The sequence below is a fragment of the Cynocephalus volans genome, chromosome 3 (genome assembly GCF_027409185.1).
Source record: "Cynocephalus volans isolate mCynVol1 chromosome 3, mCynVol1.pri, whole genome shotgun sequence".
Classification (NCBI taxonomy): domain Eukaryota; kingdom Metazoa; phylum Chordata; class Mammalia; order Dermoptera; family Cynocephalidae; genus Cynocephalus; species Cynocephalus volans.
Window position 1 is genome coordinate 13,475,902 of NC_084462.1, and position 19,456 is coordinate 13,495,357.

A 19,456-nucleotide genomic window follows, 5' to 3' on the forward strand; every position below is an offset into this window, starting at 1 on the left:
TGGCATTTTATTTTCTTTCCTATTGTTTAATACAGTGAAAAGGTTGCTTTTCCTCCTAATTATCTGATTATCTCTTTGTCATTTAAAGCTTTTTATGTTTTCTTTAAGGTTTTTAATATGCCTATATTTTCTGTGATAGATCAAATGTTTTACACAAGTGTTTTGTGAGTTATTTATATAACACCCTTGATTTAATTTTATTTCCTGGAAATATACAATATTTAATTTTTTTGCGCCAAAATTATGAATTTAAATGATGTCCTTAATCCAGAGCCCTCACATAATTTTTGGTTTATATATCCCAATGGTTCTCAAAATCATGCATACATCAGAATCACATGGAATATTTATTAAACCTAGATTGCTAGGATGTACCTCTAGAGTTTCTGACTCAGTTGGTCTGAGTTAGGACCCAATAATGTGCATTTCTAATAAGTTTCCAGGGGATGCTGACACTCCAGGTTCAGGTATTACCTTTTGCGGACCACTGATCTATCTCATTTTTATTAAAGTTCACATAATCTGTAAATATTTCTTGTGCCCACATTTATGCTGTATTGTGAGAGGGTCTTTCCATTTCATTGACTCAATTATTCCAAGAGTTGTAACCTGGAAAGGACTAGGTATAGCTCACATCAAACCAATATTAAAACTTTTTAGTTAACAAACAAAACACCAACTAATAGTTGTAAACTGTAGTTTTTGGTAATTTTCTAATGCAATTCCTACTTCAATAATTATCAGTCAATAATTATACTGTATCTTAATCTGGGTAATTAAAAATGTTAATGGCAAACATAATGTATGTTTAAAACTACCAAGTATGGATTGATCACTTTGAAAATTTCACCGGGCTATACATTATTTTATATGAAATTGTCGAATTTCCTTGGGAATCTCTATAGTGCTGTTATTCTGTTAAAATCAGATTACAAAGACTTAGCCCATGTTTTTCATGAATTAGGTTTTAACAGTCCTAATGACATTTTAAAAAAATGGTGGGAGCTAAAAATTAATATATAAATTCACACACACATACACACACACACACACACCAAAAAAAAAAAAAACCCGGGGGAAGGGGGGAGAAGATATAACAACCACAATTACTTGAAGTTGATACGACAAGCAAACAGAAAGGACATTGTTGGGGGGGAGGGAGGAGAGGGAGGAGGGAGGGAGGTTTTGGTAAGGGGCAACAATAATCAACCACAATGTATATCGACAAAATAAAATTTTTAAAAAATAAATAAATAAATAAATAAATAAAAATCAAGTGTGTCCTAAAGAGATGTGTCAGGGACCCAGCAGCCCAAGATACACTTTCAAATTCCTCAAATTCTGGGACTTACTATTAGCAAAATATTTGTTTAAGATGGAAAATAATGATTACATTTAGTAAATTAAGTAGGTTTAGTAACATATAAAAATTCCTGCTGGATTTAATCTTTGTCTTTTTCTTTTCTTTCTTTCTTTTTTTTCTTTCCTATATATAAGGCTGGATAAAGATTTACTTTTTCTAACTTGAATATTATTATTATTTATTACTGCCTTCCAGATGGGTCTGTGTGAGGGAAAAATGACTTGTAATACTGAATATTTGTACTCATCTCTTAAAATAGCATCTTGGGGCCAGCCTGTGGCTCACTTGGGAGAGCATGGTGCTGACAACACGAAGTCAAGGGATAAGATCCCCTTACCGGTCATCTTTAAAAAAAATAATAATTAATAAATAAATAAATAAATATAAGAAAATAAAATAGCATCTAATCTGGATATTTTTAAATCTTATTTTAAAGGTTATTACTGTTCAATTATTTAAAAGTATCACTTCTTCCTAGTCTTGTACTTGCTGGTATTATTAAAAATCTGAGCTAAATCTTATCATTTTTCATTTTTAGGGGGCCAGTTTATTTCTAACTGTAATCATTTAGGAATTTCTTTGTCCTTGAGCTTTTTATTTTATAATAATGTTCACTTAGGCATAGGTTTTCTTTTTGAAATGTTTTCTCCCCTCTACAATATTCCCATCCTTTCTTGACTTTTGTTATCTAGATATCACCTCTCTACTTTTATACCTCCTATCCCTTTTCTTTTGTTTTCTATATTCTGTCACTTTACCCTTTTCCACTGCCTTCAAATAGAAATTGAAGGAATTCTCCTTCTCCAGGTATTCTGGCTTTCTTGTTCACTATTATCTGTATTTATCTGGATATTTATTCCATCTATTCTAGTTTTTATACAATTTTTATACAAAAATAATGTTTTTATTTTTATTGTTGTTCCTACACTATGTTATATTCTCTTCAGCAATTGAATTATTTTGCTTATTTGTATTAGTCCATTTTGTGTTGCTATAACAGAATACCTGAGACTGGGTATTCTCTTATAAAGAACAAAGGTTTATTTGGCTTATGATTCAGAGATGGGCCTCAGGCTGCTTCTACTCATGGTGGATGGAGACAGGCAGCTGGCAGGTAAAAGCAGATCACATGGCGAGAGGAAGCAAGAGAGAGCAGAGAGAGAAAAAGACAGACTCTCCTCTTCTTTTAAAGCCCTCAGGACCACGCCCCTGACCACCATTTTTAATCCATTCCCTACTGCACGGTCCTACAATCCAATCACCTCTTCAAGGCTCCACACTTCAATTACCATAATAGGATTTCCCACCCTCTATGCAATCACAGTGGAGGCTAAGTTTCTAATACATAAAACTTGGGGGACACAAGCTTCAGGGAGTTTGGGGGGGACATAATTCAATCCACTACATTACTTTATGTCAATTTTTATTCATTATTAGTATTCTTTACTCGTGGTAGGTATAGCAAAAGTTGTTACCTGTCTTTTCCCAGTGGTTGTGCTGAACTCCACATGATTAGCCCCAGTCAGCAAAACCAGCTGGTAGTAAAACCCATTTTCTGTAGTTAGCACTCCCTCTGATGAAAGACTCATGTTTAAATGCTCAATGAGAAGATGGTTATAAATTATATTCCAGAAACAAATAACAGGAAAATATAATTTTTAAAAGCTAGCATTCACAATAGCAACACAACTAAGTAGTACAACCAAGAATTCCTTTTGTAAAAAAAAAAAAAAAAAAGTGCAAGAATTCTATGAAGTTTTAAAAACAGAAAAATCCATATAAGTATGAACATAGCACATTTTCTCAGATAGAATGATTTAAAATTAAAACTATGAATAATATTCCTGTATTTATGTAAACTAAATAAAATCACAATTAATATTTGATCTAGAATTTTAAGGATTTTATACTTTTGCTGTAAAATTTATACAAAACAATGAGTTTCCAAGTAAACTAAACAATCTTTAAAAAAGAGAAACAGGCGGGGCCCGTGGCTCCCAGAGAGGATGGACCAAGCTTGGTGCTCACCGGGCCTTCCCCAGGCTGGAGAGCACTCCTGAGAGCCATTGCCCGCCAGGCACGAGGAGCCACTTCATGGGTGGCTACGGCAGTGGAGGAGGATGCTCGGGTTGACTTTCATACACTCAAAAACAGTGAATGAAAAGTACAGCTTGGGGTGTCATTCCTGAAGGGAGGAGTCTTTCTCCTGGAGAGAAGTCCTCAAGCCTGCTGAGGCCCAGGATCTGTGTGAAGTGGACTAAGGATTAAGTAGGATGTCAACTGAGACAGAACTTCAAGTAGCTGTGAAAACCAGTGCCAAGGGGCCGGCCTGTGGCTCACTTGGGAGAGTGTGGTGCTGACAACACCGAGTCAAGGGTTAAGATCCCCTTACCGGTCATCTTTAAAAAAAAAAAAAAAAAAAAAAAACAGTGCCAAGAAAGACTCTAGAATGAAAGGCTTCCAGTCAAGATGGCAGTCCAGCGTCGCTCTCTCCCACAAATCAATCAATTTACAACTATTAAAAAGCAACGACAGCTAAGCTGGGGCTGCTTGAGCTCAGGGGAAGAGGGGGAGAGAACTACGGAGTTCATGAAGGCAGGAGAAGCCATGATGAGAGAAAGAAAGGGCAACTCCCACCATTTCAAGCCCCAGCCACTTTAAGGCTGGAGCTGGTGAGCACACAGGGAAAAAGTTGGCAAAAACCACAGCTGTACCCTTCTCATGAAGTTGCTTGGAGGTCGCAGGGGAGAAGAGGGCCTTGCTGGTCCCCAGGCCAGCAAGACCACTAACAGGTTTCCTGTGGACCCATATAGGAGCTAGGAGACACAGAAAACTGAAAAAAGGAGCCACTCAAAGACCAGTGAGTCATTGCAAGAGACCAGCAGATGGCCCTCCCATGGGAAGTGTTTGGAGTGTGGGTGGTGGGGGAGACAGGTCCACCAGGGTAACACCGGGGCACAGCATTGACAGCTGATTTGCCCTGGAGTCAGCACAAGACCACTCAGTGTAGACTGATTGGGAATACAGAATGGCAGGGAGTGCAGTTTGCTGAAAAGACTCAGGCCCAGACCAGAATTTCCACACAACCCAGATGTACAGGTGTACTGAACCTCATGTGACCCAGAAGTGCTTACAAGGTCAACAATTAAAACCTGAGCTGCACAAAAGGCCTTCCCCAGGGAATCAGCCACAAAGCATCAATTTAGCTCAGCCACCGGTCTCAAGTGCTGGTCCCCACAGGAAGTTCCCCCATGTTAGAAGTAAGCAAAGGAACAAATTAGTTCCAGTGCAGAGTTTAAGTGGTGGGAACAATGAATAATCCAAAACAGAACTGAAAGTTAAGCAAAATACCCACAGATCAGAGACAAAGTTTGATATTAATTAGTAAAGGTCTAACACCACCAAAGAACACTGATAAAATCTAGAAGGACCTGAAGCCCCCTGGGGAGGAGAGGGCAGTGGGCCTCAGCCATGCCCCCCTGATGACCACACCTAGCCCAGCAACAACCACTGAGCCACTGCAGGAAGCACCCTGGGTTCCTGAGCTGGGGTGGTGGGGGGCTGAGGGCTTCAGCCACACACCCCCTGACATCTGGATCCACCCCAGCAATGACTGAGCTACTACTGGAAGCCGCCTGGTTTCCCCTGCCAGAATGAGGAGGGTGCCACAGGCCTCAACCATGCTCCCCCTCCTTTCTCCTCCTCCCACCGAATTTCCCTCCCCCACCCCCCAAATTGCTCCACAACAATATCTTAGGATGTAAGAAAATAATGATATTAATAAACAAATAAATTTTTTAAATGAAAAATAAATAAATAAAAAAGAGTAACAAAATGTAGTGACTTGCTCCACCAGACATTAGAAAACACCAAAAGACACATAACAGCAAAACAAAACCAAAGCAAAACTTTATTAGCTATGTAAATATTAGGGAAAATATATTTTGAGGCAAAATTTGTACTGGAAAATATACATTGACTATATAATGAGAAATGTATGGAAAGGATTAAAAAATTAAACATTAAATGCATCTCGTCTTAGTCTGTGTTCTGCTGCTATAATAGAATACCACAGACTGAATAACTCATAAAGAAGTTTATTTGGCTCAGGGTTCTGGAGGCTGGGAAGTCTAAAAGCACAGGGCCAGCAACAGGCATGGGTAAGCCCACGGTGGAAGGGCAGAAGGCAGAAGGGCAAGTGGGCACAGGTGACAGAAAAAGAAGGCCAACCCCCTGCAATAATGTCATTATTCCCTTCATGAGTGTAGAGCCCTCATGATCTAATCATCTCTTAATGGCTCCACCTGTTAATACTGTTATAATGGTAATTAAGTTTCTAACACATGAACTTTGGGGGGACATATTCAAACCACAGCACACCTAATTATGCAGTTTTACTATATAAAATAAAAAATAACTATAAGATTAAGAGAAAAAGACAAACAGATCTCCACAGGGATTACACACAAAGTGTAGGTTTGAGAATATTTGAATAATTCTAGTAACAAACTTGAGCAATTAAACATATTTGAGAAAATGCATTGAGTAATTGATGAGTGCTGTCTCCATTCTAGTACATAAAAACACTTATAGGGCTATGAGGCAAGAAACAAAATAATTAGGATAATATGCACCATACTCTCTGATCATCTTTTAGTTGTATTACAAAGCAAAAGTTAAAATAAAAATATATATCCTCAATCTCCAAAGAGGAAACTAAGAAGACTACAAGGTGTTTGTACCATCTGACGACAGCGTGAGTCCATCTGGCCTTTAAAAAAGGTAGATTAGCAGGGGCTTCTCATGTGTTCAGGACACACCCCTGGGCCCAGGCAAAATCTGGAATACAGTGCCTTAACCAACCAGGAGGAAGCCAGATCTACAAGTTTGTTCCAAATAGCCAATGTGTGCTGCCATTTGGGACAATCCAATAATTTACTGGGGTGACCATTCAGTAGCAAACCAATCAGAAGCCTGAAGCCATAAAGTATAATTACATCATTTGAGGGACAACAAATCCATGTTATGAGTATTGTTTGGTTGGCTGTCCTTGGTATGGTTTGTATGTTCTCAATACAAAAGAGTTTTATTACTGAAATGCCTAAATGATGGAGTCAACCACATAAAGTCATCCCAAATCTGCGTAAACCCATGTGATTGTCTCATAGTTTTGTTGTATGACGTTACTTGCTGTGAGAATGAGATGGCAGAAGCAAGTGTAGCATTTTGGGAAAAAGGGAAGCCATGTCCTTTGCTTTGTAAAGTGTCATTTATACTTGATATATGCTGTTTCTAGTAATATCAGAAGTATCAAGTGTACCTTGACTTTTCCTCTCTTTGAGTATCCAGCCAGTCAATATCCTGTAAGGATGATATCTACCATGACAAATCTGAAGAATTTGACAGTGGCATTGGTCCACTTATTCAACAGAACAATAAGTTGCACCCTCAGGCAAAAGAGTGTGCCCATTGTAGAAACAACTTGCGTTGAAGAGTGTTAGTGGGCTGGATAGTGAAAAATAACAAAAGAAGAATTGGGGACATTGTACAGCTTAAAGTAGCAGTAAGTTTTGATTTGGCATAGATCTGATTAAAACGTAATCCAAAAAATGAAACTCACAATTTGACAAAGGCCTGAGACTAGAAGAATTCCCCAGAGTAAAAGTCCAAATGTTTCAGCAATATTGATTATGGAGTTGTCATCAGGCCAGATCCAGAGTCTTGGTTAAAGCTGCCCACACAGATGCTGTTTTCTTCTCATCCTGGCTGGAAGAGCAAGGCATCAGGCTATGAGTTAGCTTCACTTAAATAGGAGGAGGTCCACTTAAGTGGATTTGCCTTTTTAAAATTGGAAAGATGCAGGGCCAGCCCTGTGGCTCACTCGGGAGAGTGCGGCGCTGGTGGAGCTGAGGCCGCGGGTTCAGATCCTATATAGGGATGGCCCTGCGCTCACTGGCTGAGCGTGGCGCAGAACACACCATGCCGAGGGTTGTGATCCCCTTACCAGTCAGAAGAAAAAAAAAAAAAAAAAAAGAAACATGCAACTATGAGCCAATGCCTTTAAGCTTAGGTGCACAGGGATTGGTTAACAATACCTGATATAGTCCCTTTCAACGTGGCTGGAGGGAAACTTATTTGACGACTTTTTCAATAAAGTCTCTGGGTTAGGAAAATAAAAGAAAATGTATATCACTTGAAAATTTAAAATCACACTTATGAAGGTAAAATATTAACATGTAAATACAAAAGCATATAAATAAATAATCACTAAAATCCAAATTTCTATGATGCAACTAAAGCCTACGATCCTAAACTTTCTCAGGTCATAGCAGTCTTAATGTCCCAGTAAATTTTTTGGTCATCTCTAGATTAAAAGAAATCCTGATAGTTCCATTTATTAAGTGGTATGTTTCAAATAATTTCATCAAGCATTTATGTCCTAACTTCTTAGCATTTGATGAATAAAATGACACCTAAAAATTGAGGGAAAAAATTCTATTCTTGGAAGTCACAATTACTTAGTAATGAGAAGTGTGTACCTCTTGGGTACTGCACAACTTCTCAAATTTCGCCATCAAATTGGACGGTACCACCCTTGTGTTGCCTTCTATACCATGGTGCTTCCTGGACAAACTCTGACTTCCCAAATTCAGAGTGGTGTGGTCTCCAGCCAAATACAGGGCCTGGGTAATCAAGCCATGGGGCTCCCATCCCTTAAAGGTGTGCAAGTTTGGAAATAGAAATAAATTCAAAATATCTTACACAAAATCTTTCATTATAGTCTTAGAATAGTGTGTTGTTCTATCGTTGTGTTGTTTTATTTACTATTCTTATGATTATTTATGTGAATTTTATGAGATAAAGATATAAATTCATTTTTCTATATAGACGGATACTGACTCAAATTACTATTATTAAGTAGTCCATCTTATTTATAAATGAGTCTGTCTTATTCATATCCACATGTCCATTTGTCCTATCCTGAGCTGAAGCTATACTGTATACCTCAGGTGGTTTTTACATTTTGCATATTGAAATATGTCACTTATACAGAAAAGCATACCTAAGACCCAGGTAATATATATACCACACCATTGTAACTACCACTGTGTTTGGGGAGGGGGTTATTTTTTTTTAATTTATACACATTTATGGGGTACTGAGTTGACTATCAGTATTTGTGTACAATATATGATGATCAAATCAATATTATTAGCATGTTCATCATTACAAATCATTACTACTTTCTGTGTCCCTTACTCCATTACTTCCTATCCCCCTCCCCTCTTCCTTTCCCACTTCTAGTAACTATAAATCTATACTCTCCTGAAAGTTTAATGTTTTATTGTGGTCTGTCTTTCTTTCTTTGTTTCTTAGCTCCCACTTTTGATTGAGGATATGTGGTATTTCTCTTTCTGTGCCTGGATTATTTCACTTAACATAATTTTCTCCAAGATCATCCATATTGTTGCAAATGGCAGAACTTCATTCTTTCTTATTGCTGAGTAGTATTCCATTGTGTATATATACCACATCTGGACTATTGTAAATAGAGCTATGGTGAACATGGGAGTGCAGGTATCCCTTCAACATGATTCTCAGTCCTTTGGGTATATATCCAGCAGTGGTATTGCTGGATAATACTGTAGTTCTATCTATAGCTGTTTGAGAAACCTCCGTACTATTCTCCATAATGGCTGTACTAATTTACAGTCCCATCGACAGTGCAGAAGAGTTCCCTTTTCTCCACATCCTCACCGGTATTTGTGATCCTCTGAGGACAGTGTTTCTCAATTCATTTTATTTCACAATCACCCGGGCAACTTGGTATCAATACAAATGCTCAGGCTCTGTCCTACATCCATTAGCCAAGGCTTCTGTGTTCTTTTTTATGCAGTGATCTTGATGCACCCCAAGTTTGAGAATAGATGCTCAAGAAGGAAATGTAAAAATTAAGGAAATATCCAGTGTAAGACAACCCTGTGAGATCTGACAATCTTGCTAAGAAGGAAAATAATCATGAGGGAAGAGTCAGCTGCCATTTAGCTAAAAGCTGTCAATCAGCTGCCTGAAAAGAATGAAAACTGCATGGACCTAACAGCTTGTTAAACTCGTCAAATCTATACCTATTGACTCTTTTTAATTTGGTTATTGTGTGAAAATAAATTAATCCAAATAAAATATATGTATATGATGAGTGTCATCTCATAATGATTATTACCATGAAAGAATTAGAAGCTCCATGGATAAATGTCTCTGTGTTAGAAATAAATTAAGATATAAGCTTGTTTACATGATAAAATCACTTAGAGTTATAAAAAAAATCATAAATGTAATTCTGAAGCAAAATGAGAGCACATTCTTATATATATCAGATATGTTTACAAAGTCGAAGTCAGAGCTTATGTACACTGCTATTTCAGTGTTGATGGATGACCTAATTTTATGTGCCCACGTGAAGGAAACTATCAAAAATGAAGAGATCCGTGCTAATTTGGTGTACTTTTTGTTGGAGTATTTTTTTTTCAAATGTAAAAATGAGTTGTTTATTATCATGCTATCATTATAATATAGTGATTATCATGCTATCATTATAATATAGTGATTATCATTATCAATATAATATATATTATCATATAATATCATTATAATATAATAAAGACACCTTGTGGTGTCTTTCATATTGAAATGTCATTTAGAAAACTGCTTATATTGTGTTTGTGTTGAGTGCTGGTTTCTTCTGTAACCCTTTTGCTATTACATGTTTATTTTGCTAAAGAGTTGAGACAGTTCAGAGACAAAATCACACAGAAGAGAACATAGTGTCTCATACTGGCTGGGTACTAAACAGGGGGACAGGCACACCCAAAACTAGGTTCCACTTCCTGTCATTCTAAAACTCCTCTCAATCTACAAAATCTAATTTATATCCACACAATTAATCAAAATTTCTGACACCCTTTGTTAATCATTTAATGGAAAAGATGCCTGAAACTGCCTGATAAATTTCACATAAGCCTATGTAAGATTTAGATGCAAATGTGGCCTGTTGTGCATTGGGTTCTGTAGAAAAAAAACCTAACACAAGATTCGAATGCATGTGACTGATTGAGGGAAGGCTTTCAGGAAAAAACAAGTGATATCACATGTGAGCACACACATACACATGCACACGCTATCTTGTAGAAATTTGGGGATTACCATTCCCATATTTCCACAAAACTCATGGCAATGTTGAATAAGCATTTCATTCCGCCCTATCCCCAGCCGTACTTTCACATACCAGCTACTTACTGAATCAGTGAAAACTTGCTGCGTTGTAGAGTAAGCATTCAGAATCATCAGCTATGAGCTCAATCAAACATGTTTCATGCTTGTTGCAGCAATCAATACCATCGTTTTCCCACTGCTGTTTCCCCTGGTTGAAAACACTCCTTATGTAGTGTGCCTTTTTGATGTTACTCCCATCACAACCTTCTCCACATACAACTCTAAGATAAGGAATGGTCAAGAGGTGCAGGATCCAATAAATCATCCAAATAATTCAGTCACTGCACTCTCAGATAAAAGTCCTCCATCACTGCAGATCTTTAATTTAAATGCTTCTAGACATTGGATTATGGCATTACACCCATACCTCCTGTATATAAAAGCAGTCTCAGAAAGTTCATGGAAGGACTTCTGTTATCTTTTAATTGAATTTTTCCATGAACTTTTTGAAGTGCTCTCTCATACACCCTCTGCTTTCACCTGATCTATCATTCCTGTCCTGTCTTCTTCTACTTTACTTTCTTGACTCAATATTTTATTGTAACTCATATCAGTGAGGCAAGGCAAGAAAAGTCCTGAATGCAACACTCTGCACCCAGCAGACTCTCAATGCTAGCTGCAGCCGATATGATTTATATTGTTTAGAGAGATCTTTTCCCTGGCTTCATCCTCGTGATGTTCTAAGAGAGAAATGGAGCTTCTCAGAATCCCTCGGACCCCTGCATTTTCTGAATGGACTGAGTCCCATGGAGGAGCTTTTGCAAGAGTCAGGAAACTTAAGTGTCTATTCTGGCTGCACCTCTTTCCCAAGGCTGTGACCTTGAGCAAGAATCCTTGCTGCTGTTTGCCTCCATGTCTTCAGGTCTAGGATGGGAATATTAACATTTCCTTCCCCTGGACTGAGGGGCTTGGAGAGGGTGTGTGTGTGATGTGTGTCTCCCTATGCCCAGCACAGACTATGAAGCATTACTGTGGACATTGTTGGGAGGGAGGGACGCCTTTCTTCCTGCAATGATTTACGGTCTCACACCAAGAAAATCCAGCACTGGATTCTCACTGTCTTCAAGCCTGTATCCAGCTGAGGATTCCAGGAAAAGGAAGAGTCTGTGGGCAGACACATAGTAGGAGCATTATTTTTGGAATTGCTCCTCCTCTGCTAGAATGAAGAGGAATCTTCGACTGAAGACGAGATCACTGGAATCATCTTTGCAGTTGTCATCTGTTCATTGCAAGGGGATCTGGTTTGCCACTTCCAGCAGTGAATCTCTGATGTTCTGGGCACTGTTGGAAGGCACCTTTTTTCCATCAAAACTTTGCTTCATATCCAAATAAGAATCAAATATAAAGGACCCTTGACCTCTGGCCCAAGATGGCAGCACCCAGCACCCAGCACTCTTGCTGATGCCCTGAGGTGGACGAAGGCTGGGATTCTCCATCATGTTGAAGCTAAGCCGGGCCACTCAGGTCCAGAGGAAGCCCAAGGCTGATGGCCTGATCTGGATGATAGTGCAAGCAGGCCAGGCCATGTCTGGGCCCCGACTTGGCCCCATCCTTGGTCAACAAGGCATTTCCATCAACCAGTTTTGCAAGGAGTTCAATGAGAAGACAAAGGACATCAAAGAAGGTATTCCTCTGCCCACTAAAACTTTTGTGAAGCCTGACAGGACATTTAAAATCAAGATTGGACAATACACTGTATCCAACTTCCTGAAGGCAGCTGCAGGGATTGATAAGGGGGCCCAGCAGACAGGGACAGGGGTGGCAGGCCAGGTGATCTTGAAGCATGTGTGTGAGATCGTCCACATCAAAGCTCAGGGTGACAACTTTGCCCTGCAGAGCATACCCCTGTCCTCTGTCGTCTACTCCGTCATCAGCTCTGCCCATTTCTCAGGCATTTGCCTGGTGAAGAACCTCAGTTCAGAAGAGCTGGAAGTTTCTAGAGATAGCGAGACTCGCTCCTGGCTGCTCAGAAAGAGGCAGATTTGGCAACCCAGGCAGAAGCTGCCAAGCAGTGACCCCTGCCCATTATACTGCATGATTTTGAAAGAAGCAGCTGGGAAAGGGGCCAGTTGGAAAGACTGTGCCAAAGGGGAGGAAAGGAGGTCACATCAACCCGATTATGAGTTCCCCGACTTTAAATTACATATTTTACACATATTACACATATGGCTGTATCAATGGATCAAGCCTGAATAAACATATTTTGTCACCCTCCTATCCCCGCAAAAAGAGAGAATCAATATAAGACAATAGAAATAAGGCACAATGCCTCAGTGTGTTAGTTTGCTAGAGCTGCTGTAACAAAGTTCCACAACTGGGTGACTTAAACAACAGAAATGTGTTTTCTCACAGTTCTGGAGGCTAGTATCTGAGATCAAAGTGTCAGCAGAGTTGGTTCCTTCTGAAGGCTATGAGAATATATTCTATGCCTCTCCCCCAGTTTTGGGTGGTTTGTGAGTTGCCTTTGGTATTCCATGATTTGTAAAGGCATCACCTTAATCCCCTTTTTAGAAATCCCATCTTTTCAGAACACTCGTTACACTGGAGTAAGGGCCCACCCTACTGCAGTATGATCTCATCTTAACTAACTACATCTGCAATGACCTTATTTCCAAATAAGGTCACATTCTAAGGTACTGGGAGTTAGTACCTGAACCTATGAACTTGGGGGACACAATTCAACCCATAACAGTCATCTCACGAAATACAGGTGAAAACAAATTGCTGAAAGAGCTTTTCAGAACGGTGAACCAAACTGATCTTAATCTCATCATGTTTAGAAATACCTCTAATCCTAAAGACAAGAACATTTGAAAGGAAATGGATGTAAAAAGCCATGGAAGACAGATCATGCCCAGAACTCCTTTGACAAATATATTTATGATAGGAAAAATCATGTTAATTTCACAAATCATGGTTCAGAATGAAGGCTCACTCCTTTGTTCTGTAAGCAAAGTTTAATTCCCAGGGATATGGAGTATTAATATACATTAAATGCACTGGAAAATTCCCTTAGATTACGAAGAACATAAATGGATGAAACTCCCTGGAGAAACGGACCAATGCATAGCAGTGTAAAGAGAGGATTCAAGGCATAATTCCCAATGTGGGGAAGTCATGCAGACATCTCATCAAATACAGGACTAAGAGATTCTAAGCAGATAATAATCAACCGGAGTGTCATGGAGAGATAAGGAACTCTGTACCCAACAGTAATAAGGAGACAATCTAAGCCCCAAGAGGGTGCACACCTGATGGAGCAGAAGCTGCAATCATCTCGTTGACCCACCCTAGGATTTTCTTATCTCCACAGAAGCCTCAGCCTGTACAAGGGTGGGAGGCAGGGAGATTAGTGCAGGGGAAAGAGCCCAGCTTCCACCACATCGGGGAACCTGCTCAAACCAGGGGCCTCTCAATGGCTGGCCTGTGGCTCACTTGGGAGAGTGTGGTGCTGACAACACCAAGCCAAGGATTAAGATCCCCTTACCAGTAAAAAACAAACAAACAAACAAAAAAAAAAAAAAAATCATGTGCTTTCTCAACATGAAATATGAACCTATCTCTCCCTTCCTGCTGAAACTATCCTAATGTCAGCCCCTGTTGTCTCTTTGTTGTCCCCCTCATCTGAGGTCCTGGAGCCCCCTCTGTCTCACTAGCGTGGGATTGGCACAGGGAGGAGAACATTAGCCTTGTTCTCTGCTACCCTTGCAGTCCATAATCTCTGAAAACTAAAAATGTTTTAGCAAGTTTGTAACAAAAATCGCTTATGACAAAACTTGACAAGAATTTATGTGTGGCTAATGTTAATCTTTCTATTCACACTTAGTGTAAATGCTTTTCTATTTCATTTCAGAAATATTAATGTGTTTGTTTATGGTCTACGGCCCCAGATCCAGGGGTGGTATATAATATCATATTGGAGACCTGGAGCTGTGGCTGGATAAAGATTTCATCAGTGATTCAATCAACAGGAAAGTTGTATCCAATCACATCTTTAAATGAGTCACCGATCCTGTACCTATAAAAGGGAAGAGCCCTGAGAAGTCACATCAGGTTAACCCAGTGCAGAAAGGCAGTCACACTTCAGCTCAGCGTTCAGCCCAGCGTTCAGCCCAGGATTACCCGGATTGAAGTTCAACCGAGAAGGAGGTAAGTTTCCAGAACAGAGAGAAAACATCCAATTTTGTGTGTTTGAGTGTGCATAACTGTGGATGTAGGCATAGCTATGGGGGGAAAGTCCTAGCTACAAAGACATGGGGGTTTCTCGGAAATGGGGTATGTTAACTCTTAGCTCCCATGACAATTTTGGGAGCTGTGTGTCTTTAGAGATAAGAGCCTCCAAAGGTCAAGGATTCAGATTCAGATCCCCATAATGGGCAGCCCCAAAATAAATAAATACATAAATAAAGAGAGGTAAGAGCCCCATGACAGATATAGTATATAGGAACCTGGCAGGTAACATGCCTGGATCAAACAGCTTGTAAATGCCAGACTCCAGATTAGAATCCCAGCAGTCTGGTTTTGAATTCCCAGGTTTTAGCAATAGTGCTCCATCACCTTGTCTGTGTGGGATTGAGTGCATGTCTCCAAGTGTGAACATGTGGTCTGTGTGTTGTGTGGAAGCCAGGGAGGTAGTCCAAGTTCCAGATGAAAGAAAAGACATAGGTTCTTCTACAGAAAAAAAGAAAAGAAAGAGGCCAGAATACCACAACACCTAAGATGGAGCTGGAGGAGCTTACAGCTGGCCCTGGGAGGACTTATTGCTTTTCCCTGGGGGAAAGGGAGAGCCGTTGAGGGAGTAAATTGGATGGAGTGTGATGTGAGCAGATTAACGTTTTGTAAATGTTGACTGGCTGAAGGAAAGGCAAGAATGCGTTCTATTTTTTCCTGTGAGGTTTTACCTGAATCATCTTTGCCTCATTAATTGATGAGATCAGAGTGGCTAGTTTGATCAGACCAGGTGAAGTTGACACACAAAGCATAAGATGACATCAACTAACATAAATGAATTAGGTCTTTGTGTTCATATGTCACTCCCACCAAACACCCCCATTCTCTTATTTTATGGCATGAAATTTGCTTTTTTAAAAACTACAAATCTTTGAAATGTTAACCGTTTACAAAATGAAAAAAAGGACACAAGTAGAGCAATGATACAGAAAAGGGATTTAATTTTTTATCCATTGTGCATTCCAAATGATCTGCCCACTGTTGCCCACGTAACATTATTTGCAATCAGAGATTAATTTTGAGCAATGCAAATGCAATTTTATCTCTGCTGAATCCTACATTCCAGTGAGAAAAGACAGGAATTAAAATTAGATAAACATAAACTTGTAACTTTAATAAAATCAGCGAAGCAAGGGACAGATGTTGTTCACAAGGAAGGGTAACCTAATGGACAAAAAGAAAATAGTAAATGGGATGAGGGAATTTTCCCTAAGGAGTGTATTATTTAACTGTCACAACAGTGGGTGTAGTTGGTGTAGACGCCTTGCAGATGTCTGTGCCTGATGTAGAAGTAAGTCCTTCTTTATCCAGAGTTTTGCTTTTTGAGGTTTGAATTACCCACAGTCAACTGCGGTCTGAAAATATTAAATGGAAAGTTCCAGAAATGAACAATTCGCAAGTTTTAAGTTGAAGACTGTTCTGAGTAGAAATATTGTGCAGTCTCACTGTGTCCCTCCTGGGATGTGAATCATCCCTTTGTCCAGAGTATCCACACCCTATTCGCTACCTGCAGGTCGGTCACTTAGTAGCCGTCTCAGTTACCAGATCAACTGCTGTGGTATTGCAGTGCTTGCATTCAAGTAACTCTTATTTTACTTAATAATGGCCCCCAAAGTGTAAGAGTAGTGATGCTGGCTATTCGGATATGCCAAAGAGAAGCTGTAAAGTGCTTCTTTAAGTGCAAAGGTGAAAGTTCTCTACTTAATAAGGAAAGAAAAACAATCATATGATGAGGTTGCTAAGATCTATGGTAAGAATGAATCCTCTATTTGTGAAATTGTGAGGAAGCAAAAAGAAATTTGTGCTGGTTTTGCTGTCACACCTCGAACTGCAAAAGTTATGGTCACAGTGTGTGAGAAGTATTTAGTTAAGATTTAAAAAGCATTAAATTTGTGGGTGGAAGACAAACAGAAATGTGTTTTAATTTGACGGCAGTTGGGTCGGTACTATCCATGGTTTCAGGCATCCACTGTGTGGGGCGGGTCTTGGAACATTTCCCCTGAGGACAAAAGGGGGCTATTGTAGTTTTCAGCCAAGAGGTACATGTCATTTATATGGATTATGGCCTGTCCCTTCTATATCATCCACTTTTTTTCTCTACTTTTTCTCTTTTTTTCCCCAGTTTTATTGGGGTATAATTGACAAACAAGAATTGCATAAATATAAGGTGTACAACGTGACATTTTGATATACATATACACATTTAATATTTTAAGTGAGTATTTTTATTGAAGCCTAATGCATATACAGGTAAATACAAAATTAGTAAGTATATAGCTTGGTGAATAGCCAACACTGCTATGTAACTACCTCCCAGATTTAAAAAAAAATAGAATGCAGTAGTATTTCCTTATCCACAGTTTTGCTTTCCCTACCTCATTTTCAGTTACGCAGTCTGAAAATATTAAGATGTTTTGAGAGAGAAAGAACACATTCACATAATGTTTATTACAGTATATTGTTATAATTATTCTATTATATGAGTTATTGCCATTAATATCTTACTGTGCCTAATTTATAAATTAAACTTTAAAATAGGTATCTATGTATAGGCAAAAATATAGTATAAATAGGGATCAGTACTATTTATGGTTTCAGGAATCCACTGGAAATCTTGGAACATATTTCCTTCGTATAAATGAGACTGCTGTATTGCCAGCTAAAACTTGAAATCTAGTTTCCTAGGAATTGCCATTAGTTCATATTGAGACAGGGGCCTTCTATGAAGCCCTCCATACAACCACTCCAGTCTCTTCTATTGCTCCAAAAATAACTTTTTTTTTTCTTTAAAAGATGATCGGTAAGGGGATCTTAACCCTTGACTTGGTGTTGTCAGCACCACGCTCTGCCAAGTGAGCTAACCGGCTATTCCTATATAGGGATCCGAACCCTTGGCCTTGGTGTTACCAGCACCGCACTCTCCCAAGCGAGCCATGGGCCAGCCCCAAAAATAACTTTTATAGGGATTAGCAAAATGTATTGCTAATTGATTAATCCCTATAATTCCATTTATAGGGATTAGCAAAATGTATTGTTTAGTGTCTGGGTTATTTCAGTCTACATTATGATTTGGGATTAATCCAGGTTGTTCTGGGAAGCAGTTGTTCATTTATTTTCATTACTGTCAAATACCTCTTTATATGAATAAATCACAATCTATCCCATATAATATTACATATTTAGATTGAAGTTTAGGACTATTATAAATTATAATGATACCAACATTTTTGTATGTCTTTGAGGTAGGTTTGCAACTTGAAACCAGGCACCAGCTGAAGTCAGGCTCCTACCATCCCACAGAAACTGGGAAATAGGGGCCCTGTCTTCCTTAATGATTACATTTCAAAACAATAGCTCCTGGGTCTTTGAGAAAAACATTCCTGGCTTGTAAAACTGGCAAAAGGTTTATTTAGCTTTTTAAAAAGTTTTACATACATAACAGATGGGCAGAAAAAGAATTCACCATCACAAGTTTTCTAAAATAAATGCTCTAAGAAAAGGGAAGGGGTTAAGAGTCTCTTTTCCTTTTTGAAGGAAGGAGAATTTAAATTTATTTTTAATTTTTAGTTTGTTTTTGCCCTTAGAATCAGCTTGTCAATTTTCACGCACAAGGAAAAAAAAAAACCTGGATTTGTATTGCTGGATTCTTTCTGTTGATTTCATCAAATGTATATAGGAATTTGGAGTTAATTGACTTTTTTAAAAAATAACACTGAGTCTTCCAATTCATGGGCATGGCTTCTCTCTCAATATATTTATTAATACTTTGTAATTATCTGTGTAGAGGTTCTGCATATCTTTTTTTAGATTTGTTCTTAGATATTGATGTTTAATGCTAATGAAAGTAAAAAAAGATTTTTTTTTTCAAAAAATCTTAATTGTTTGTGATAACACAGTAATATAAGATAGTTTACTTTGGTATATTGACCTTGTGTTGGGTATCTTGTTAAATTCACTTGGGCTAATATTTTTTGATAAACAAAATTAGTATTTCTATAAATAATGTCATTTGATATTTTTCCCCCTAATTTCACTGGTTAGTGAACAGTCCGATATTTCATAGAGATGTTAGAGGACATCTACCTCTCAAGCTCAAGTGGAAAACTAGAAGAATAATTTTTGCCGTAGTTATTTTGTAAAAACTTTCTCACATCAAGGATGTTTCCTTATATTCCTGTTTTATTAAATGCCTATTTTAGGAATTAGTACTGATTTTTATTAAACATTTTTAATATATCTATTGAGATAATTATACCATGTTTTCTACATTGTATTAATGTAGTAAATAGAACTGAATTTTTAACCAACATTTTGCATTTTGAAAATGAGCACCACTTGTTTGTGCTCTACTGTTCCCCTTGTATGTGAGTGAATTTGATTTGCAAATATTTGCTTTGGGTAATTTTAAGGTACTTGTAAGTCTTTGTTATCAGAGAAGTGCTGATCTCATTAACTAAAATGGGTAGTGTTTCCTCTTTTTCTTTTTCTCTGGGAGAGTTTGTATGAAATTAGAGTTATTTCTTTTTTTAACATCTGGTAGAATTCATCCATGAATCCACCTGGGCCTGAAATTTTGATGGATTTGTCCTTAAT

General features: G+C 38.4%; 2 protein-coding genes across 2 annotated transcripts in view; both read left to right on the forward strand.

The window, feature by feature from the left end:
• LOC134372447 (uncharacterized) overlaps nucleotides 1-19,456 on the forward strand; it is a 66,502-nt gene that overhangs the window by 44,066 nt on the left and 2,980 nt on the right. The window contains exons 5-6 of the mRNA XM_063089946.1: nucleotides 11,794-11,874; nucleotides 12,080-12,701. Of these exons, the coding sequence (XP_062946016.1) occupies nucleotides 11,794-11,874; nucleotides 12,080-12,701 (703 nt within the window). The remainder of the gene's footprint in view (nucleotides 1-11,793; nucleotides 11,875-12,079; nucleotides 12,702-19,456) is intronic.
• On the forward strand, nucleotides 12,071-12,648 carry LOC134373197 (large ribosomal subunit protein uL11m-like). Its single transcript, XM_063090743.1, is given in 2 exon segments — nucleotides 12,071-12,563; nucleotides 12,566-12,648. Coding segments are annotated over 2 exon segments (576 nt in total).